The sequence below is a fragment of the Alligator mississippiensis genome, chromosome 2 (genome assembly GCF_030867095.1).
Source record: "Alligator mississippiensis isolate rAllMis1 chromosome 2, rAllMis1, whole genome shotgun sequence".
Taxonomy (NCBI): Eukaryota; Metazoa; Chordata; order Crocodylia; family Alligatoridae; genus Alligator; species Alligator mississippiensis.
Genome location: NC_081825.1, coordinates 120,486,243 through 120,509,910, shown reverse-complemented (window position 1 = coordinate 120,509,910; position 23,668 = coordinate 120,486,243). Strand labels below are relative to the sequence as shown.

At 40.9% G+C, this 23,668-nt stretch overlaps 1 protein-coding gene across 3 annotated transcripts in view; it reads right to left on the bottom strand.

Moving 5' to 3' along the window:
- The window catches only part of PDE5A (phosphodiesterase 5A), a 105,977-nt gene that overhangs the window by 69,485 nt on the left and 12,824 nt on the right, over positions 1 to 23,668 (bottom strand). For all 3 annotated transcript variants that reach the window (XM_006274043.4, XM_019494862.2, XM_014600786.3), the window contains exons 2-3: positions 13,699 to 14,287; positions 9,237 to 9,326 (exon numbers count right to left, since the gene is read on the bottom strand). In XM_006274043.4, coding sequence (XP_006274105.1) covers positions 9,237 to 9,326; positions 13,699 to 14,287 — 679 coding nt within the window. The remainder of the gene's footprint in view (positions 1 to 9,236; positions 9,327 to 13,698; positions 14,288 to 23,668) is intronic.

Sequence of the window (23,668 nt, the reverse complement as noted above, 5' to 3'; positions counted from 1 at the left end):
GCCCAGATTGTACTAAACTATGCTAAAAACTAAACTTTCAATTTAATTACATTTTTTTAAACATCTGCAACAAGCCAGAAATGATGCTCTAAAGATTTGGCTTGATTTGTGAGCCTACAGGTATAAAGTCTGCTGCAGGATTCAAATGATGGTGTTTTCAATTCCTCTTTAGGACGGAAAACACCAAAAGAACTTTTTTGTCTATGCATGTGAAATTCATTAAAATTCTTATTGTTAAAAAGTAAGAGGGGGTGAGAGCAGTTTCAGATTTATAATGGGAAAGAAGATTATTCTTGGCCCCTGGCAGATGTTACATTTGCCAGCTATTATACAAGAGTATTGTGAGACAGATAACGTACCAAACTTTAAAACCAGTTCAACCCTGGTTAAAAATGGTGGAACAGCCACAAAGGAGTTGCTTGTGGAACAGCAACTTCTTTGTGGCATGAAAATATCCCATGATAATTTTAATGTGTGGCCCACTGTTGTATTACAATTTGTCATGTGATACTCACATAAACCACATGACTAATATAACATCTGCCAAAGTCCATAGTTTTTCAGTAGTCTTCCCAGAATAATGGTATCACACAGATCATATCATCGTTTTGCAGTATGGACCACTGGAAGCAATATGCTAAAAAAATCTATTTTAAATAAGGGCTTGGTTGTCAGATCCATCCCAGTGGCCCAATTCTCCCTGCAGCAAGATTCCTGTTGACTTCACTGAGACGCATTTCTTATCCAGCGACCATTCACATAGCTATACTGAGGTGCAGCTTGCTTTAAATCCTTCTGCAGCTGACTCTGAACGGTAACTAAACTGTTTACCCACTTCACCTCCTCTTGCTATAACCTAGAGGTGTGCACACTGCTGGCTTCTTTTTATTTTTATTAGCTGTGTACCACAGTGAGTTAAGACAATTTTAATGAGATCACAGACCAACTAAAGCATCCAAAAGGTGAGCGCTTTTGGCTTAGGTAAACACTCTCCCTCTATGAAAGGAAAGCTTGTGGTGCTTAAGCAGCTGCGAGGAAACAGTAAAAACACACGGTTAGTATATACTAAAGAGACCGTTTAGCCTCCCCTCATTAGCACTGCAGGTTTCTCTTTCACTGGGGAAGACATGCGTACCAAGTAAACTTGCTCGTTTTTGGCCCCTTATCAACACCCCTCATTAACAGACAATCAAAAGGGGGAAAAGGAATAAAACAATAAGAAAGTCAAGTTTCTCCTGATTAGGGTAAAACTTCTATGTGGATGACAGCCTTTAGAATGTCTTTGGTTCAGTGATATGATAAACTTTTAGAAGATGTCTTAGTGATATCTGCCATTTCTTCAAACAGAATCACCTATTTTGAAAACTGTATCAGGCCAGACTCTGACCTCATTTATATCCTAGCAAATCCCAGTGAACTCCACTGACTTATGCAGAATTTGGTCCAGTAACAATAATGAGGATAAAAACCTCAGATGTGTACTTTTTATCCAAGCTATTGGGAACTCTCCTAGACCCAGGTAATTAGGAAAAGATACACAACTCAAGAGGATCTGTTCCAGTCTCTAAGGTAATTACAAAATTAGGACAAATGTTTCTAGAGGAAAATCTTAAATGGACCAGATATTCAACTGGCATGAATTGGTGTAACTGCGTTAACAGCAAGAAAGCAATTCTGGGTTACACAAGCCGAAGATCTGAAACAGAATGATGTTTGATATACAGCCATAAGATGAAAAATATAGAAAACTTGTCTAATAACTTGTATATAAAATATGTGGAATCCACTTTGTGCCTAGCAACGGATATACGTATTTGGCATGGAATTTTTTTTCTATAGTTCTCTATAAGTATGTTGTAAATACCAAAAATCCACACAAATGATATGGACACATGACACATTCAGTGGTGTAACTTGTACTGGCTTTGGACATAGCTATACACTATACCAGGATCCAAAGTGAACAGACAAGCAGACAGCTGCATGCAGTTGGCTACCACTATGGCACCTCACCACTAAGTGGTAGGGAGCAGGTAATAGCCTCTTTGTCTCAGGCAAACAGCTACTAGGTAATAAGCTACAGGCACACAAACCTACATTATTGCAACTTAAACTGTAGTGTTTTAGCCTGATTTTTTCCTGGGGTAATTCTACTACAGATACAAATGTATTACACCAACAGAGAGCTGTATCTATTCTTTTTAACAACAGTGTAAAGGCTAAGTAAATCAGTATAAATATGCCAGGTGTCCAAGCCCAAAATTGCAGGGGGGTGAGGGAAAGGAAGGCTGCAGGAGGAGGAGGAGGAAGAAAGATTTCCTTTAATTTGTCAGAGACTATTATATTACTATTTGTTTGAAATTGATAGTTGACTCCTAGCCCTAGAAGTGGCAGTGCGCACCTCAGCATTTCATGGAAAACAACTTATTTTTTCATTGCTCATGGGTATATTCCAAGTTTTATTTGATGCTTCCTGCTATATTTTTGCACATTCAGATCTCAGACCTAATTCTGTGAAAGCTACTTCAGCCACAAAGGGAGCCAATTCCCTTTTTCATTATTATTTTCTTTTGTTATGACTTTAAGAACATTCTTTTGCTCCCTGAGATTTCAAGATTCATGAAAAATGATCTGCTAAAGCAAGGGATGGTGAAAGGAAGAAGAAAGTCAAATCTGTATCATTTAAAGAGAAGGAGGCCTATCCATATGAAATAGTGGGCTTTGTGATTTCAAGCTTATTCTGCTTCCCTAATCTTGTAGAAGTGGTGTTTGATTAATGTCTACAAAATGCAGACCAGGACAATTACCACATCTTCTCACATCCAAGGTACACCTTCCCCCCCACCCCCCCGAAACCAGCTTCTGGAAACCTGAGTGTATATTAGACATGAGAAAAATATGGCAAGAGCAGTTTTTGCCACTTACCAAGCAAAAGCCAAAGTGAGGTCTGCATAGAAGCCACATGGAGCAAAATAAGCAGGCTCAGCTCCCTAGCTGCTGCTACTCAGTAACTACTTACTACAGGGGGTGTGTGTCTACCTGAGACTTTTTACTGCACAGTTGACCAATTAGCTGCACAGTAAATGTCTTGGCATCTGCACATGCACCCCTATTAGGCTTGAGTAAACTACTTTACTCCGTGGCAGGATAGTTCTCGTAAATAAAAGTACTATCCTACCACAAACTAAAAAAACTCTGCATTAGTGCATGTGTAGATGCTGGAGGGGATAGATGGGGCATGAGGCTGCTTTAGTGTGGGGGCTGCCTGCTGGCTAGCCCTGTAATAAAGCTTCTTCATGCCCCAGCCAGCCTGTCCACAGCATGTTGAGCCAGGGGGAGCAGCCCCAGTTTGGCAGGCTGACTCCTTGGGCCCCCTGCCAGCCGGGGCTGGTCTGACCCAGTTCCACGTGCTGCACATGAATAAACTGCAGAGTTTATTGCTCTGGAGTTAATTGCTTCCAAGTACATGTTAAAACAGTACACCTGGGAGTGATAAACTGTGGAGCAATAAGCTCTACAGTTTATTCATGTGCAGTAATAGCACGTGTAGATGTGCCCAAGAATATATTTTCTTCTTCATTCTGCCTAGCAAAAACAAGGGGTATATCTTAATTGAGGGCAAGCCATGTACGTGAAAATATTTATATACAATATTTATTTAGAGACTCCAGTTTTTAATTAACATTATCATATCTCCTTCTCTTCACTACCACATCTCTTCACTGGCTGCTGAACTGTCAAGATGTACATGCATCAGTTTGACATGTCCAGTGAGTCAAGTGGCAGTATATCCACATTGCAGTCAAGCATTAACTCCGTGCTGTCAGAGCTGGACTTTTACAGGTATCTGAGTTAACTGGTTTAAAGTTAGCTTGGGTATGTCTAAGCTACACTGCACTCCCTAGTATGACTCCTGTGTAGACATACCTGATACCTGCAGTGTGGTGTGGTGGGGATAGGGTGGGGGTGGAGAACTTTCCTAGGTTGAATGACAGAGCTTAGATTTATAACATCAAGTTCAGCAAGACATTTAAAAAAAGATGTTATAAATAGCACAGCACCCTGAGTTATTGGGAAGAACTACTCAGTGACAGGACACAAGGCAAAATTAAAAACAAAAATAAACAAGCCAAACAATTGGAGTGATCTTTGCCAGAATGAAACATTCACCTAGTAAGCCAGCAGGAAGTTGAATCTCACGTACTTCAGCTCAGAGCGTGGGAGTGATGCTTCAGTTAATTCAGCTCAGAGTTCCTGTAGAAAAATCCTATACATTTTGGAGTGTAACCCAAAGAGGAGTTGATCTAGGCTAAGAATATACTAGAGAAGGGGATCCCAAACTGTGATACACATACCCCTGGGGGCATGCAAGACATCTCTGCAGGGGGTACACGTGAGAAATTGTGTAATGGCTGATTTAATTTTCATTATAATAACAACTAGCATCTAAGAGGTTAAAATATATAATATATGCTGGTAGGAGTATGTGGGCAGCTGGTATATCTGGAAGGGGATATGCAGTAAGAAAAACTTCGATAACCTCTGTATTAGAGAATTATTTCCTAGAATTTAACATAGACTTGTATCATTGTTTGAGAAATTTAGTATTTTATTCAAACATTCCAAAGAAAGGATTCTGATTATAAAGAGGATGGAGACAGGTGTTTCTCTGTGGCTATACAGGACAGGACTAGGAGCAATGGACTCAAGTTGCAGCAGGGGGAATTTAAGGTTAGAGATGATGAGGAACTTTCTGACTAAGCTGGTCAAGCATTGGAACTGGCTACTGAAAGAAGTTGTGTAATCTCCATCCCTGGAAGTTTTCAAAAGCAGGTTGGACAGACCCTTGGCTAGCATGGCTTTATTAGAGATGATCTTGCTTAGAGAAGATGGTTGGATAGATGACCTCATGAGGTCCCTTCCAATCGTAAGTTCCTATGATGCTATAAAGGCTTCCTTTCTGCAGTGTGCAGTGGTCTTGTTACACTAAGAATGCTTGAGGACTATACTACAGCACTTTTAACCAAAATGTATAAGCAATCTTCACAAGAGAGAAGATAACTGCAACAATCCAGATGTCTGAAATGGCATTATTATACTGAACTGGTACAAGGCTTCCAGCTAGAGTTGTAGCTAGATGATGCTAGTTTCCCCTTATAATTAAGGGAAAAAAAATAACCATGGGAACTCTGTGGTAAGTGCTGGTTAATATGAGCTGGCTAATATTTACTCTTAGGGGTGGCCACTGTACTACTGATGATAAGAATTCAGACCATTTTAAAGTTTTTATTCATAGATTCATAGATGTTAGGGTTGGAAGGGACCTCAATAGATCATCAAGTCCGACCCCCTGCATAAGCAGGAAAGAGTGCTGGGTCTAGATGACCCCAGCTAGATACTCGTCTAACCTCCTCTTGAAGACCCCCAGGGTAGGGGAGAGCACCACCTCCCTTGGGAGCCCGTTCCAGACCTTGGCCACTCGAACTGTGAAGAAGTTCTTCCTTATGTCCAGTCTAAATCTGCTCTCTACTAGCTTGTGGCCATTGTTTCTTGTAACCCCCGGGGGCGCCTTGGTGAATAAATCCCCACCAATTCCCTTCTGTGCCCCCGTGATGAACTTATAGGCAGCCACAAGGTCGCCTCTCAACCTTCTCTTGCGGAGGCTGAAAAGGTCCAGTTTCTCTAGTCTCTCCTCGTAGGGCTTGGTCTGCAGGCCCTTGACCATACGAGTTGCCCTTCGCTGTACCCTCTCCAGGTTATCCGCATCCTTCTTGAAGTGTGGCGCCCAGAATTGCACGCAGTACTCCAACTGCGGTCTGACCAACGCCCTATAGAGGGGAAGTATCACCTCCCTGGACCTATTTGTCATGCATCTGCTGATGCACGATAAAGTGCCATTGGCTTTTCTGATGGCTTCGTCACACTGCCGGCTCATGTTCATCTTGGAGTCCACTAGGACTCCAAGATCCCTTTCCACCTCTGTGCCACCCAGCAGGTCATTCCCTAGGCTGTAGGTGTGCTGGACATTTTTCCTCCCTAGGTGCAGCACTTTGCATTTCTCCTTGTTGAACTGCATCCTATTGTTTTCTGCCCACTTGTCCAGCCTATCCAGGTCTGCCTGCAGCTGTTCCCTGCCCTCCAGCGTGTCCACTTCTCCCCATAGCTTTGTGTCATCTGCAAACTTGGACAGAGTACATTTCACTCCCACGTCCAAGTCGCTGATGAAGACATTAAAGAGTATCGGTCCAAGGACCGAACCCTGCGGGACCCCACTGCCCACACCCTTCCAGGTCGAGACCGACCCATCTACCACGACTCTTTGGGTGCGACCCTCTAGCCAATTCGCCACCCACCGGACTGTGCAGTCATCCACATCACAGCCTCTTAACTTGTTCACCAGTATGGGGTGGGATACCGTATCGAAGGCCTTCCTGAAGTCTAAGTATACGACATCCACCCCTCCTCCTGTGTCCAGGCGTTTCGTAACCTGGTCATAGAAAGAGACTAGGTTGGTCAGGCACGATCTGCCCGCCACAAACCCATGCTGGTTTCCCCTCAGCATAATTTGTCCTGCCGGGCTCTCACAAATGTGAGCCTTGATAATTTTTTCAAATACTTTACCAAGGATGGAGGTGAGACTGACCGGCCTATAGTTGCCCGGGTCCTCCTTCCTCCCCTTTTTGAAAATGGGGACCACGTTAGCCCTTTTCCAGTCCTCCGGGACTTGGCCCGTGTGCCACGAGCATTCAAATATTCCCGCCAGTGGCTCTGCAATGACGTCGGCCAGTGCCTTCAGCACCCTCGGATGGAGCCCATCCGGGCCTGCCGACTTAAAGGCATCCAGTTCTTCCAAGTGACTCTGCACCACCTCAGGATCTACGCATGGAAGTCTGGCGCCTTATTGTGGTTTTTCTTCTTTTATATACATTTTATAGTCAGTGTGATTAGCTTAATAAAATGTAGAGTCTAACTATGAAACTTCTACTGACACTTGAGACATTCCAGAAGGAAAATCCCAGAAGGAGCTAAATGCTGTGCTTCACATTGCTTTATGTTAATTTCTTGAAAGTTTCGAATAGGAAAATAGTTTGAAATGGCTTAACTGCTGGCCAGTTTGTTTTTCCCTTGGTAGAGTAAAGCCCAGTTTTTGTGGCTGAATAACTTTCTTGCTTTTTCTTTTAAATGATCATAATATTGCCAGAACATACCATATGGTGATATCTGATATGGACGGTTGGACAGAAGTTCTATTTAGTTATCAGAGATTGTGCACAGGGGCCTCAGATATCAGAACTCTCTGCAAAGCCCTTTAAGTCAAACTTGACGTTTGATCAGCTTGCTTCTGTATTATTTCATGGGGAAAAAGGGAGCTCTTTACAAACAAAACTAGCACTGTATAAGCCTCCTACTGCCTTTAAGACTGAGGATAAATGCATCAGAGTTGCTCAGACCCAGATTTGAAACACATACTTCTTCATGGTTCTCTCAGCTAGAATCAGCTTTAGAATAGTTTGTTTTATTATTAAAGAACTGAAGTTCTGTAATTCTATTGCTTTCTTTTACCAAGCCTGCTTAAAATCCTTCAGTCTTTCCCATGGGTCAGAACTTCTCCTTCCTCCTCACACCCTGCGATTTTTTTTTAATTTTTCTTTCTTTATTTTTGAGTGACCTTGGAGGACCCCTCATCTCAGACTCCACATGGAAGTTTTGGCAAACCTGAGCCTGTTCTACCTCTTTTGAAAAAGTCATCAGTCTCATAGATTTTGATAGTCAAACATACAATTTTCTTTAGATTTTATTTTTAGATAGTTTTGTTTCGATGCAGAATATTGCTTTAAAAACAGCAATGGACAACAAACAGATCAGAAGATAATACTTGCATTCTCCAGGGGCCAGTTTTCAAAGCTTCTCTTCTATGTAAGATGTCTCTCAGATACATAGCAGCGGAGTGGACTTTTCTGTATCTGGATTTTAACTATTGACATTCTGGACCTAAGCAAATTATTTTAGCTGCAAGATAGGGTATTATAGAAGCTGCATTTGGTTGGGGGGGGGGGGGGGGGAGTGGGGAAAAGGCAGCCTGGGTGGGGGGTTTTTTTGTTTTAAGAGACAGCAGCTGAACACAGACTGTAATTTATGGCTTGATTCACTGAATCAAAATCTCATTCCAGAAACGTGTCAGTTCAGCGTTATGGCAAGGGTGATAAAAACCTTACGGTTAGTGACTTAAAAAAAGTGCTGTAAGAGATATTCTAGGCCCTCAAAATTCATGCAAATAGGAGAGAATGTAACACACAATTTTCTTTCCACTTCAGCCTTTGCCAGTTAGTTAATTTGTTGGTTTGTCTTCCATGTTTTAAAAAAAAGAAGTGACTGCTTTAGTTCAACTAGAAGTGCTGTTTCACTTAGAAAGAGAAACTCAGCTAAGACTTTATAGGTTCATTCAAACCATTAAATCAGTGCCAGTGTATCTGAGTAGGGACTACTGGTACCTAATCCTCCCTCACGTATCAGGAGGAGTGGGCAAGTAGTAAAACACCTATACCACAGCCAGCTGAATTTTGGCCATGAATTTATGATTTCAGGTACTCAGTATATAGCATTCTTGTGTTGTTTCTGTCTATATGTAGAAAAAAAGAAATCTGAGCAAAATATAGAGCCTTCACCTTGTATCAGTCACATGTGCTACCACCACTCTGTCAGATATCACAGCATGGTGGAGTTCTAGTTGCTCATTAACTAGTTCAATGCCATTGTAACTGTTGCCAACCAGCATCCCAAAGCGGGAATGGATGTTTGACTGGGATAACAGTATCAAAAGCATGATCAATGTGTGGCCATGGAGTGTAAATTTCTAATGATAAATAAAGCAGTAAACAACTATTTTAAAACACAAGTTATAGGTAGGAAAGGAAGATCTATTTGATCATTTGGGTTAGCCAGGGCCATTAGTCCCAATTTAATTAGACAATAATTTAGCTAGTTTATTCAGTGAGAGAAAGTTAAATAAAAAGTCTCGTTTCAAGCACCTAAGTCCTTTCACTGATCTGAATCCAAGTTCTTCTGACCAATGCCATTTGGTATGCATCAGTGAACAGGACAGCATAAAAATATCTGTCATAGAACCCCAGGCAAATCTATTTCATATTTTGTATTGTGTGATAACGATGTACAGCTGAAAGAGTAACACAGCTAGAAACACTATTGTACAAGATGATCCAGGTATTGCAACTTACCTCTTCCCTGTGGTTCTTTATTGGCATACAAAGAATACTCTGTGTCTTATACCCTGTGATCTGGTCGACCTCTGCATTGAATCGGGGATCCTTGTAGGGGAAAAAAAAAATGTAATTAAATTACCCACTTGCTCAAAGACTGTTTTTCTTCCTTACAGTTTATAGGGCTAGAGGAATTCCAACATTCACATAACTGTTACCCAGGGCAACAATGTTTCCATTAGAAGATAGTAACTATGTAAATATAAAAGTTAGTACTGACAGATTGAATGATAGGAAATGTTGTAGAAAATAAACTGTTTATGTATAATATAAGCACTTGTGGATAAATGTAAGGGTTGGAAAATGCAACAAACTTAAGTAAAGCTTTTTCCAGCCTGGATATTTACTATAATAGCTGTATGTGCAAGTTAACTATTTCTGCCCCATTTTCATCCTCACAAGAAATTACCAAACCATTCAGAAAAATAGTCATGGCTAAAAAGGTCCTGAAATGCATGATGTCAGGATTTCTATTTTGGATCTAAAGCCAACAATAACACATATAAGAACACACATTTGGGAATATATTTCATAGAAACCTATTCCCAAATATTAGAAAAGTCTTTTTTTCACTGTTAAAAGCTGTTTCCAGATAGAACCAAGCTCCTGAATAAACTTACCCTTGATCAATAAAAAGTCCAGCCCTGCAGCTTTAGAGAGGGCCAGTCCTTTAAGGAAAAATAATAATTTACTAACAACTCATCATTACTGCTACAGAATGCATCTATAATGTCCATAAAATGGGCACTAAAAAAAACCAAAAACAAAACAAAACAAAAAAAAACACCAACCCCCCCCCCAAAAAAATATCCATATCCATTTATATTCATATTGTATAAATATAATAATCTAAAATGATGGACCAGAATGGTGTCAGCACAGAAGTGAGAAGACAAACTTCAAGCAGTAGAGCTTTTATAGGATTATGTGGCTATGTATATATGTTCAAATGATCTGGAAGAATTCTCCTTGGTTTGTTCGCCTGGTAGAAAATCTTAGGTGGAGACATCTGAATGCTGAGACCCTGAAGATCAAGGAGCTTTCAGTGCTGACACTGAAAAGCTGCGCCCCTCCCCGCTTTCCCTTCTAATACACACATCTCAGCACCCTTTCTCTGCAGGTTCCCTCAGTCTGCCTGGAGACAGGTGGCAGCAGTATACAGGGCAGTCCTGATCAGCTGACCTGGATGGCTTGTGTCTCCCTGCAGCACAATGTGGAGACTATAAAAAGAGTGTGTTCTTTTCCCTACCTGGCTGGAGTAGTATAGTCCAGCCAGAGTGACACACTGTCTCGGGAGGGGGCAGGGGGAAAGGAAGGGATAGGGGCAAAGCACCTTGGGATGCTGGAGGATTGTGACATGGCTTTTTTCAGTAAGGTATGTTGTACAGACATTTGGTCTCTAAGGAGAAGGTCTTCTGAGAGTGATTTAACCCTGGTTGTTTCCAGATTATTTTTCTTCTGGAGCAGCAATTTGTGCTCTGGAAGAAAAATCCTGGACATCTCTATACTTGTGGTTTGTCCTGGGAGAACAGCAACCCCCCAATTGAAAATGAATGTCTGTATGTGGCCTATACTAAGATAAGAGCTATTAAAACCAAAAGATTTTTCTCCCATGAGGGCATAACTGTAGCGCTGGGTAGAGAAGAAATGGTTTCAAGTGTAAGGTATACACTGACCAGGAAGTCAGAAGAAAAAGAGTTCAGTTTCTACTGTGTGCAAATAAAAATCACTATTTTTATTTGCATTACTACTGCAAGAAGGTGATTTCAATGCGACTCAACTGCCAAGTCATTTTTATAATCATCAAACATCAAGTCACCACGGCCTGGATTTTCAAAAGGAGCCTAATGGAGTTAAGCAATCAAATGTACTTGAAACTGAGCACGTCCCCTTTAAATCCCAGCCTCAAATACTCATTTTAAAGTGTGTAAAAGAATTCTGTTACATCAGAAACTCATTGGTATTATATCTGTCATGCACACCATGAGTAAAAAAATTTTTTTTAAAGATTCCTTTTGCATGTATACACACAGCAATGGGAATATCAAAAAGCTCAGTTACAAAATGGTGGGACTGGGTCAATTATCTTTCCTTTCCATTTATTTTTCTTTTACTATGTATCATTACAATATATTAAGTGCATTTTTATCATATTAAAAAGCAGCAATGTATTCTTAAAGACTAGTTTTTAAGTCTGCAATGTCTGATTTCAATATCTGATTCAGAACTACAGCCCCAATTCAGGAAAATATTTAAGTATGTGTGTGGCATTAAGCACTTGAGTAGTCCAACTGAAGTAATGTATTTAAAACTAAGCATCTGTGCGCTTACCTGGATAGGGACCTATCAGCTTCCTTATGTATAACAACAGTTAAGGCCTATTTTATACCCATCCTATGTGAAGCTGCTGAGAAACACTGCTTACAAAAATCATTATGACTTTGGAAAAATCCACTCAGAATGATTAAGAGGTAATCAATTAGAAGTAATATTCTGCACATCATCATTGGTATAATTCCAGTTGGGAAAATTTCTTTGATCACTAACTTTAGAAGCACAAAAATCTGCCCTATTATGGTAGGGTTATAATTCATAGTTTCATAGTAGCTAGGGTCAGGAGGGACCTGAAAGATCATCTAGCCTGACCCCCTGCCACAGGCAGGAATGAATGCTGGGTTCACAAGACCCCAGACAGGTGATCGTGTAAACCCTTTTTGAATTTACCCAAAGTAGGGGTGAAGAACAACTCCCTGGGAAGTTGGTTCCAGATTCTGGCCACCCTGACTAAAATATTGCCTCCTGATCTCTAACCTAAACCTATTCTCCAGCAGCTTATTACCATTGTTCCTTGTCACCCCAGGTGGTGCTGGGGAGAAATGGGCTCTTCCTATTTGTTGATGATCTCCCCTGATGAGTTTGTAGGCAGCCACCAGGTCCCCCCTCAGCCTCCTCTTGCTGAGGCTGAACAGGTTCAGGTCCCTCAGTCTCTCCTCATACGGCCTGTCCTGCTGCCCTCTCACCAAATGGGTGGCCCTCCTCTGAACCCTCTCCAGGCTGGCCACATCCTTTTTAAAGTGCAGCACCCAGTACTGGATGTAGTACTCCAATTGAGGCCTTACCAATGTCACGTAGATGGGGAGTATCACCCCTCTGGACTGGCTTGAGATGCACCTTTGGATGCATGACAAGGTATGGCTGGCCTTGCTAGCTGCGGTCTGGCATTGGTGGCTCATGTTCATCTTGGAGTCAATAATGACTCCAAGATCCCTTTCACCTCTGTGCTTTCAAGAGGGGAACTCCCCATCCTGTATGTATGCTGTGGATTCCTTCCCCCAAGGTGCAGCACCCTGCATTTATCTATGTTGAACTCCATCCTGTTCTCATCTGCCCACTTTTGTAGTCTGTCTAAATCTATTTGCAGCCTCTCTCTCACTTCAAGTGTGTCCACCTCGCCCCACATCTTAGTGTCATCAGCAACCTTGGACAACGTGCTTTCAACCCCCTTGTCCAAGTTGCTGATGAAGATATTAAACAGTGCGGCCCGAGGAGTGAGCCCTGGGGGACCCCACTGCTCACATCTCACCAGGTTGAGTATGACGCATCCACCACTACTTTCTGGGTGCACCCTATCAGCCAGTTTTTTACTCATCCAACTATGTAGGCATCAATGCCACAGTTGCTTAATTTATTATTAATGAGAATGGGTTGAGAAACAGTGTCAAAGGCCTTCTTAAAGTCTAGAAAGACTATGTCCATGGTGACACCATCATCCAAGGATTTAGTTACCCAGTTAATTGAACTGATCTACCTGATGAACAGGGATCCTAGTTTCTCTGTAAAAAAAAAAATCAATGTTTTTCTGATTAAAATCCCCAAAATCTGTGTTTTGCCATGATTAAAATGAAATGCCACTATAGATTCATAGATGTTAGGGTCGGAAGGGACCTCAATAGCTCATCGAGTCCGACCCCCTGCATAGGCAGGAAAGAGTGCTGGGTCTAGATGACCCCAGCTAGATGGTTATCTAACCTCTTCTTGAAGACCCCCAGGGTAGGGGAGAGCACTACCTCCCTTGGGAGCCCGTTCCAGATCTTGGCCACTCGAACTGTGAATGGCCACTCGAACCGTGAATCTCTGATTTGTCCTGTTGAATTTTAAATCACTTACAGGTTTTCTACCACATCTTTTCAGTAGCTTTTCCACAGACTGTTAGAATTTATTATCAGTTTTTTTACCCTGATCTTCAGCCTAAATATTCCTGCACTCAAAGTCATCCCACTTTGCCCAGTTATATACAGCTTTAGATTTTCTACAATTGTTCACAATAGAGTATCAGATACTGGCTAATACTGTGTACACTCACATTTTAGTCCTAAATTATAACAGCCACATTTTCAATTTTACAGTGTTTCATAGTTACCTCATATGCATTCTTGATATTCAAAGGCTGGCCCAAGGCTGCTACGTGTCCCACAATCCCCTTGTTCCATTCCAAGCGGATGCAATTATTGGAAGCTTCTTCCAAGGTGGAACCTTCTGCAACATCAAACAGCCGGCTGACAAGAAATTTCTCATTGGAACTGTCTTCACAGACCAGGAAAAGGGAATAGCGATCTGCAGCTATAAGCTCATGGATGTGCAGAAAAATTTTGTGGCAAAGAGCTGTTACATCCAAGTGGCTAGAAATATCTTTCACTAGTTCTAAGAGTCTTGAGCACTGATCTCCTATATCAGTCCTAATCTTTGGAGATTGTAGAGGCATCTGTTCCTTCTTTTCAGAGTCTGAGAGAAAGCTCACGGTTCCTACAGAGTCCTTGACAACAATAGGTCTTAAAGGCCTATCAAATTCAGAGGCAGAGATTTTCCTAGCTGGGGTACCAGGGTTGGTGATCTCAGCACAGGTAGCCAGTTGAGCAGAGCAAGAGCAAGATTCACTGTGGGTTTTGGTTCCCTCCTTGCAAACTGGGATAGGATGAACTCTCTCAGCAAACCATGCATTGACCATTTCTCTATAAAACAAAATCAAAGGATAAGAAATATTGTACATGAATCTCTGAAAGATAATAAATAAATAGAAGGGAACACCCCAGGACAATATCTGTCGATGCTTTTACCCAGAGTAGATGCATTTGAACAATTGGGGGGGTTGTACATGCCATAAAATTGGCCTTTAAAGCAGCTTAAATGCCCCTTGCTGCTTCTCTGACATGATATTCTTTGTTTCCAGCCAGGGCTCAATCTAACTCAAGTACCAACATTGTGTCTCATAAAAAAAGAAATATGCCTGATCAAAGGAAATGACTAAGGCAGGGTACTACCACTCAGGACATCATGTTCCATACTTAAAAAACTGAAAAATTATAAATACAATAATCTCAAAGGTTTAGCCTTCATTTTATTCATTAAAAACAATGACCCCCTTGTTTTTCCTATGTTGGAAATCATTATGCAAAACAACAAAATGAAACACTATTATCATTAGTTATTTAAAATATATAAAAATGGAAAACAAACCTGATTCTTCATCCAAAAGGAGAAAAATTTGAAATAATGACATTTTTTATTTAGAAAGGGGGCATTTTTGTTTAAAGGTGTTTTCAACTACCTGTAACATGTGGAACTTTACTCTCAGAATTATGGCCATTCAGTTTAATGGGGTGACAGCGTATGTATGCAACATTCATGTTACTTGATAATATATTCTGGCATTTTAGTTAAGATTTATCCCTCCCTCCAGTCTCTAAATGTGAAGAAGAAGTAAGCTACTGGCACATTAATACAATGTCTCTGTTTCCAAAAAAATCTGCTTTTGTCCAACTTGAACAGAATTCTGCTTTTGTCCAACTTGAACAGAATTCCAATTCTACACAGATGGTACAGCAGGGGTTGTCAGAGAGCCAGATTATAGTGAGAAAACTCCTTGGAAACTGAAAATTTGACAGCACAAGCAAAATTATGAAAAGAGAATTTGGGCTGTTGGACAGACAGCAACAAAAACCTGGATCAGATAAGATAAGACGCTCCGGAGGAGAATTACTGCACAACGGTTCAATCCTGGATGGTACTGAGTATGTAAGATCCTAAATGAAAGGCCTTGAGGGAGCTCTTCTTGAGTGACTTTTCAATCCCAGTAACAAAGAGAAAGGTAAGCTGCAAGCATGATTACTGGAGCAGGTCAACAGCATTATTAAGAGGAGCTTGGTAAAAAATAATCTTCAGAAAATATATTTATTTCAAATTGAATGGATGTTCCTGCCAGTCTCTAGAGGTCTAGTATATTTGCTCACCTGCACGCAGCTATGACTTTTTAAAAGGCATGATATTATTTGGTCTTGTTGTTTTAATAGAAAGAAGTTACCTGCAATGAATTAAGGAAATCCTTTTAACTATGTATCAAGCCTTTTATTGATAACTATGTTGACTTTCAGTCTCCTAGTTACAATAATTATAATTTTTCAATGTATATTAAAATTGGAATGAAGTAATTTCACCATTCCTTAAAATGTTGCAACTGGTAAATACGTAACATGAATTTAACAGCAGCTTATCAACACCTGTGCCTTTTCAAAAACTCAGCAGTGTAAATTTTAAAGCATGTGATGTGGTCACTTTTTCATACTATTTACAAAACACCCCTTCTTCTAAATATGTGCTTGAATAGAGTTGGGCAAAGGAAAGGACCTGAAATGAAATCCTTTTTTTCTTCTGAATCTTCTTTTAACCTTTTAAATCTTTTAATTTACTTTTTTCCTTTTGAAGTAAAGTAAAACAAACAATTCCTTTAAAAAAAATGTCAAAATGAAAAATGTTGGCATGTCTAAAACAAAGTATTTAATTCAAAAGATTATCTCTATTGACATTCCTCTTGGGCTTCCCCCTGACTCCCATTTTTTTCAGCCACTTAGCCATTTGGCATAATTTGATTTGAATTCATTAATGGTTTCACCCCTCCCCATTCCCTAAGCTCCATTTTTTAGAAAGTTCACTGCAGTGGACTCCATGAAGTGCACATCATTGGGACTGAAAAAAAGAATGCAGATTTACCTGAAACATGCATCTCTCTCAATTTCATATAAATCAATCACTGCATGTTAAATATACAGCACTGTAAGTAATGTGATATTTGCGATCTTGAAACTGATTAGTTCCCCCCCTCATTTTCAAAACCTGACATTGATTATTACAAACCTATTAGAAAATGAAAGAAGATAGTCTTTTTTGCAACTGCTAATATCAGTACTGAGAAGGCAGTGTACTTAGCATTGTTTATGGTGATGTGAGGGCAGTTACGTTAGCGGTTTAAAAACTGACTAGTTCCCCTGACATTCAAGGCTCTAATAGCATCGCTCTGACAGCTGCCTCCTCTTCACTCTCTCTGGGAGTTATATGGACTTCAGTTAGTTGTAAAGCAGACACATGCAAATACAGTTACAATGCAGTTAACATGTGTTTAAGCTATAAAGTAGACTATGGGGCCTGAAAATCTTTCATACTTCAAAAGATTTATGCATTTAACTGATATGCAGGTAAGTCTTTAATATAATATAAGCAATATGCAATACTCAGTGACTGGCAGTGGGTTACACCATTAAGCAGAATGTACATGTATCTGGTGTGCTTCAAAGTGGAGTACACCATATTCCTCAAATACTCCCAGCTTCACTATTTGTTTTCCTGAAAAAGACCTGGATTCAACACAGTAATAACAGCTCCTGACCATTCCCCCAAATGTAGTGTATCTTTCATTGCTGACAGGCACATATAGCATCCCTGCCATTCTTTCTAATCGCCTACACAATAAACATGTTTTAAACTTTTAATTGGTTAAAATCTGAAATGCAGAAGTCTCAGATTATCTTAATTTATCCAATATGGAGGTGTTAATTCCTGCTATCAATCAGCAGGGAAATTAATCATGCTAGATGGTACTTTCATCTATATATGTTCAGTATGAACACAGCTCTGTATAAATCTGTTTTCTATTTAAAAAGTGACCTCAACTATGTTGTAGAATTCAGTACTTTAGGCGGGTGCTACAAACGATTGACAAAGGAAAGTCAAAGTGATTAATTCCTAAAGCCATTATTTCAAGTATACTTCAAAGCAATGGATAGAATTTGACCTTCAGGTATATTGGTCCTGATTCTTCAACCTTAGACAAAAATACTGTTATGTACGGTGAGTCCCATTGACCTTGATGGGCCCAACAGTCCATTCAGTTAAGCATATTTGCAAGGTTTTTTTTGAAGGATGGGGCTTCAGACTATAAGCCCTTTCAGGTAAGGTACCCTGGATGAAATCCTGGACCCAGAGAAGTCAACGTGAACATTATAATTGACTTCAGTGGGGTCAGCACTTCATCCCATTTGTTTATACAACTTCCATGAAGAACATAATACAATGTTATTATTTATACCCCCAATTAACAGCTATTATAAAGTGGTTGTACTCAAATTCTGGAATCTATCCAATTACTGGTAAAAATGTCAGGCAATTAAATGGTTCCGCCATGGAATTAAATGTTTCTACTGTTACCGTGGAAAGAAAAAGATTAATGTGATTAACTTAAAAACTGTTTAGAAACTAAAAGGAAGTAAACTGAATTTTTACACGTAATAATCATCCTCTGTGATCTCTCTTCATTACAGTGTCATCATGTCTTTCAGATGAAGTTTTAACCTTACCCATATGTCTCATGCAAATTCACTTCCAGATGAAGAAAAGGGAGAAATGATTAATATGTTATCAGGGTTTTGATTATAAACCAGCCTTCCTTACAGTGTTTGAAACAATTAAATGTTAATATGTTGGAAGGATGATTTTGTGCTAAGGCATTAAATAAAAGCATCCTTTGCAAGGAACATATCAACCAACTTATGCTATAAGTTATTTTATTAGGACACAAAATAAGAAAGCTAACATTTGGTATCTTTAAATTCCATTTCCTTGATGTTAAAAGGGAAATTAAGAAACAAATGATGACAGTGGCCACAAGCATCCTCAGAAGAATTAAGCAAGTGAATCAATGCATAAATAGCTCTATAAAAATGCTGTGAATTATCTCAGAATAAAATAATTATTGACAACTATCATGTTATTAGCAAGTTTCGTGATATTTGGTGTTTTTCTTAAAACTCAATTACCTATAGGAAAGTAGTTACATATAAATCTTAATTTTCAAAAACAACAGTAAGTGCCTAACTAAGGTAGGAGAGAACAATTAGACAATCTGGGTAGAGCGAGTCCTAAAGGCTTTCAAAATAGAAGATAAATAAATAAATAGATCTCTTTCTCTGTCAAGCGCTCATGATTTTGAAGGCAGTATTATGGTTGCATGTGATCTGACTCATGACTTTTGGTAACCGAAGAGTGAAGTTGTAGCTTTGATGGTCCAGAAATTATGCAAAAGGCAAGAATTTTTTAGGGTGATATTTTCTATTGGACCGACTTTGGAGTTGGGATAAAGTTAAACAAGCTTTTGAGTGCAAGGCATTCTTCATCAGAACTGATAAAGAATGTCTGGCATCTAAAAGCTTGCCTAACTTTATCCCAACTATACAGTCGGTTCAATAAAAGATATCACCACAAAAAATTCATGATTTTTTAACATTTGGAATTAGTGATACTGTAAAATCAGATTTAAAAGCATTTCTATTAGCAAAGTACAAGGTGAAACAGTCCTCCTAACCTACTCTATGTTCCATGTCAAATATTCATAAACCTGAACTAAATACATTTTAAAAAATGATGGTCAATTTATATGCATTTGCTGAACAACCACAGTTGATTAGAAAAGGCACAAAGACCCTGATTCTCTACTGTTTTACACCAGCACGATCATTTACATGCGATGGAAAAAGGCGTTACAATACTACCATTCTGAGTTGCCCATGCTTTACACTGAATCTGCACAGGATTAATGCACGTGATTATTTAAGGTAAAATGCAAAAGGGCATCAAAGGATCAGCACTGCGGTTAAACCAGGAGCTTGGATTATCAAGGGAGAATCTGCTGCCATTGTGTTTGTGAAGTGCCTTGCCTAGGATAACCATACATCCTGGATTGGCCAAAACAATCCCAGATTTCGGAGGCTGTCTCAGCATCCTGGGCATTCGAGAAAATTGAAGCAAAAGTCCTGGATTGGTGAGAACCCACCTGCACATGCAGGGATTAGGAGTGTAGTCAGGAGTGGGGCACATGCAGGTGGGTTTGGGCCAACCCAGGATTTCTGCTTCAATTTTCTCAAGGGAGCCCAGCCAATGGGCTGTGGGAAGAGTCACTTGCTCAGGAGGGTCAGGGGAGAGGTGCATGTGAGGAGGGGGTGTGTGTGTGTGTGTGTGTGTGTGTGTGTGTGTGTGTGTGTGTGCGCGCGCGCGTGTGCATGCGAGCGCGTGTGTGCGTGCGTGTGTGTGTGTGTATATGAATACCCAGCCCCACTCCTGGGAGCCATGGGGTCAGGGCTATGGTGTGCTGTCCTGCCCAGCACCAGTCCTGGGAGCAATTGAGTTGGAGCTGTGTGAGCATGTGCATACATGCACATGCTGCCGCCCTTCATCCCAGATTTCCCCATCACATCCCGGGTTTCCCTCAAATTATTATGGTCACCTTAGCTGTACCCAGCTTTAGCAATGCAGCAGTAATAAACAACCAAAAACTTCTGAGGTCTAATTCCAGCTTTGACATCATGACCTTGGAATAATTCCATAACAGCAAGACCTCTTCTTCTAGGCTACCCCAACTGCCAAATAAAGATTTTAATACTTATCTACCTACTTTCAATGCTAATACTCTGTTTTGGATTCGGGACCTCCAGGATGGATGGTCGTGAGCGATTTGCTCCCACAACTGGGTCGATGCCAAAACTGTTTAAGGACACCTTTAGGGTGTCCATGTACCACTTCTTTGGTGCACCGCAAAAGCGTGCTCCATTTGACAGCTTGCCACAAAAGACTCTTTGGCAGGCGAGCAACAGGCATTCTTGAGAGGTGGCCTGCCCATCTTAGCTGTGCCAGTTTCAGTGGGGTGTGAATACTGGGGAGAGTTGATCTTCCGAGCACCTCGGCATCTGGAATCTTGTCCTGCCATTTGATCTTTAGCTTCTTTCGTAGGCAGCACAAGTGGAAGTGGTTTCGTTTCTTGGCATGACACTAGTAAGTGGTCCAGGTTTCACAGGCATAAAGGAGGGTCAGAAGGATGATGGCTTCATAAACCTTCAGTTTTGTCGACATTCTGATGCCCCTGCAGTCCTAGACTGACTTACGGAGTCTGTGGAAAGCCACGCTAGCTTTTGCTAATCTTGCGTTGACTTCATCATCAATGTGGACAGCATGGGACAGCGTACTGCCTAGATAGGCAAACTTGTCGACCATTGACAGTTGTTGGCCTTTAACTGAGATGTGTGGCTTCTGGGGTGTTGTGCCACGTGCAGTTTGAAACATCACTTCAGTCTTCTTTGTGTTAATAGAGAGTCCAAAGTTGTCACAGGTTGATGAGAGTAGATCCATGGATCGTTGCATGTCAGCCTGTGAATAATGCACAGTCATCAGCGAAGAGGAAGTTGCCAAGTGTGGCTCTCTTGATTTTGGAGCTCACTCCAAGCATGCGCAGGTTGAAAATGTCTCTGTCAAAATGGTACCTGATCCTCATACCAAGGTCATCATCTTGGAAGTTATCCAACAACATAGCAGAGAATACCGTGCTGAAGAGACTAGGTATGAGCACACAGCCCTGCTTGACACCATTTGTGACCGAAAAGGGATCAGAGCATTTGCCATTTGCAAAGCCGCATGTCATCATGCCATTGTGGAACTGTCGAACCATATTGATGAATTTTTTCAGGGCATTCGTACTTCTTAATGATTTCCCAGAGGCCTTCTGTTCCTGGCACTTTTCTTGAAACTGCCAGACTGCAAACACCATGACAGTGGTTCCACATCCTTTTCTGAAGCTGCATTGACTCTCAGGCAGTAGGTCATTTAGGTGGTTGGTCAGCCAGATGAGGAGGACTCTCAGGAGTATCTCTCTGGCAGTTGAGAGGAAGGAGATGCCCCTGTGGTTGTCACAGAGTTGGTGATTTCCCTTCCTCTTGTACAATGGACGATGGAGACATCCTTGAATTTTTGGGGGACTACCTCTTGTGACCACCTGCTGCAGATCTTGGTTAGTTTCTCCATAAGGCCGTGACCACCTGATTTGTAGACCTCTGCTGGAATCATGTCGGCTCCAGGAGCTTTACCACTAGACATATGTTGTATAGCCTTTTGGATTTCTGTGATTGTGGGTGGATCTTTAAGCGAGGTGTTGGCGACGATTTGAGGCAGCCTGTGTATGGCATCCATGTTGATGGAGGAGGTCCGATTGAGGATGGCGCTGAAGTGTTCAGCACATCTCTGAAGGATCTGGGCCTTGTCAGTTAATAGCATGGTCCCATCAGCAGACAGCAGAGGGGAGGATCTGAGAACCTGCAGACAGCCTTTATGGCATTGAAGAACTTCTTTGCATTGTTTCGGTCAGCATAGTGCTGGATCTCATCTGCTTTGTTCCTCAACCATGTGTCCTGCATTCATCGCAACTTGTGTTGAATAGTCTTCCATATTGAGCTGTAGGTGTGTTGTGCTGATGCGGACTTATCATAGAGGTAGGCTCTGTGGCGACATCGTAACTCCTCACCATCTTCATCAAACCAGTCTTGGTGCCTGCGGACACTTGTTCCCAAGGTCTCATGGGCTGCAGAGTATATAGCTTCACGGAGCCGCTTCCAGTTGGCTTCGATGAAGTCAGAATGGAGCAGTATAGTGTGAAAGTGATCTTTCAGATGGTTTGCAAAACACAGCCTAGTGCTGTCATTTATCAGCCCTAGAGTGTTGAGGCACTTTGGTTCACTGCATCCATTCAGATGCCATCTGGTTTGAATCATGATCTTTAACGATAATCAATCCCGCATTCAGCACCACACATTGCTTTGGTTACAAGGACATCATGTCTGTTCCTCCTTCGGACGATGACATAGCCAATAAGATGCCAATGCTTGGAGTGAGGGTGCATGCACTATATCTTCTTCCGGTTGGGGAGATGGAACACAGTGTTAGTAACCAGAAACTCGTGCTCAGCACATAGTCTGAGCAGGAGAAAACCATTGCTATTGCAGCTTCTGATCCCATGCTTCCTGATGACACCAACCCATGCTTGGCCTTCAAATAGTAATGCATGGCAGAAGCAATGAAGAAATGTGCGGCCAGGAAAACGAAAACCTCCCATACCTAGTCCTCATTGCTCTCCTGCCCCTGCTGCAGCAGATTGTTCAAAACAAATATTGAACTTATAAGTCACCTATGTACTCACATGACCTAGCCTCCACCCTCCTTCGTTCTCTTCCCTTTCCCTTTTTTCTCCTTTTCCTTCCGTCTTTTTTTCTCTTTTCTCCTTCACTTTTTCTTTCCCACTTCTTTTCTCTACTCTTTCCCCCTTCCCCCTGCTGGATGAGGTCATCTTTGCCCGTGAAGGACGAACCATTCCATTCACCTACTTTCAAGGCATGCCTGAAAATATGGAGCCCAACCCTGCAGGCCCTCTCTCAGGTACTCTCATTTTGTTTGGACTGACTACTCATTGGAAGCTTTGGAGTACTGATGTTTGTAAAGCCCCTGGAGTCTGAACAAAACTCTTGTGAAATTCTCCAAGGAAGTAACAATGTATAATTAAGAGTAGCATATTCTTTTCCCTTTTAATGTTACTTTGACAATGGTTCAGTAACCTGCCCACAAAGCCTGTGATTTTAAGGATCATGTAGATTAAGGGAAAAGAATCTTCAGCTACTGAAACCCTCCTGAAATATGTTCTTAAACTTTAAATTGTTTAGGCATTGCCAGAATAAAGGTAACAGTAAAACTGTTTAAATTTAACAGGAATGAGAACAAGTTTACTGATTTTTTCTGAATAACTCTTTTTATAAGGAAATCATTTAGCTCCTTTCTCTCACACAGCTGTATGCATGGGTGGAAGGACTTGTGTTTTATGTTGAAGGAAATGCAAAACATCATTTGTTTAACCCATTTAATCAAAAAACAATTTTAAAAAAATCAGAGGAATGACTTATGTTTCCTTTTTGGGACATTTTCATTTAGCCATGTATGACAAAGACAACACTTTAAGAAACAATTATTTTCTCAGCAGACAATAATACAAGTAAAGTTTATCTGTACCAGCAAGCAAGTGAACTACAAGTGAAATTAATGGAAAATGGAAAATTCAGGTTGATTCAAATTAAGAGTTAGATTCTGAAAATGCTCCACATTCACACAAGCAGTCTCCAGTGAGCAAAGGCCTGTAAAGAGGGCCTTGCTACAGATATGAGTGCAGCGATCAGGAGTGCAGTAGGCAGAAGCAAACA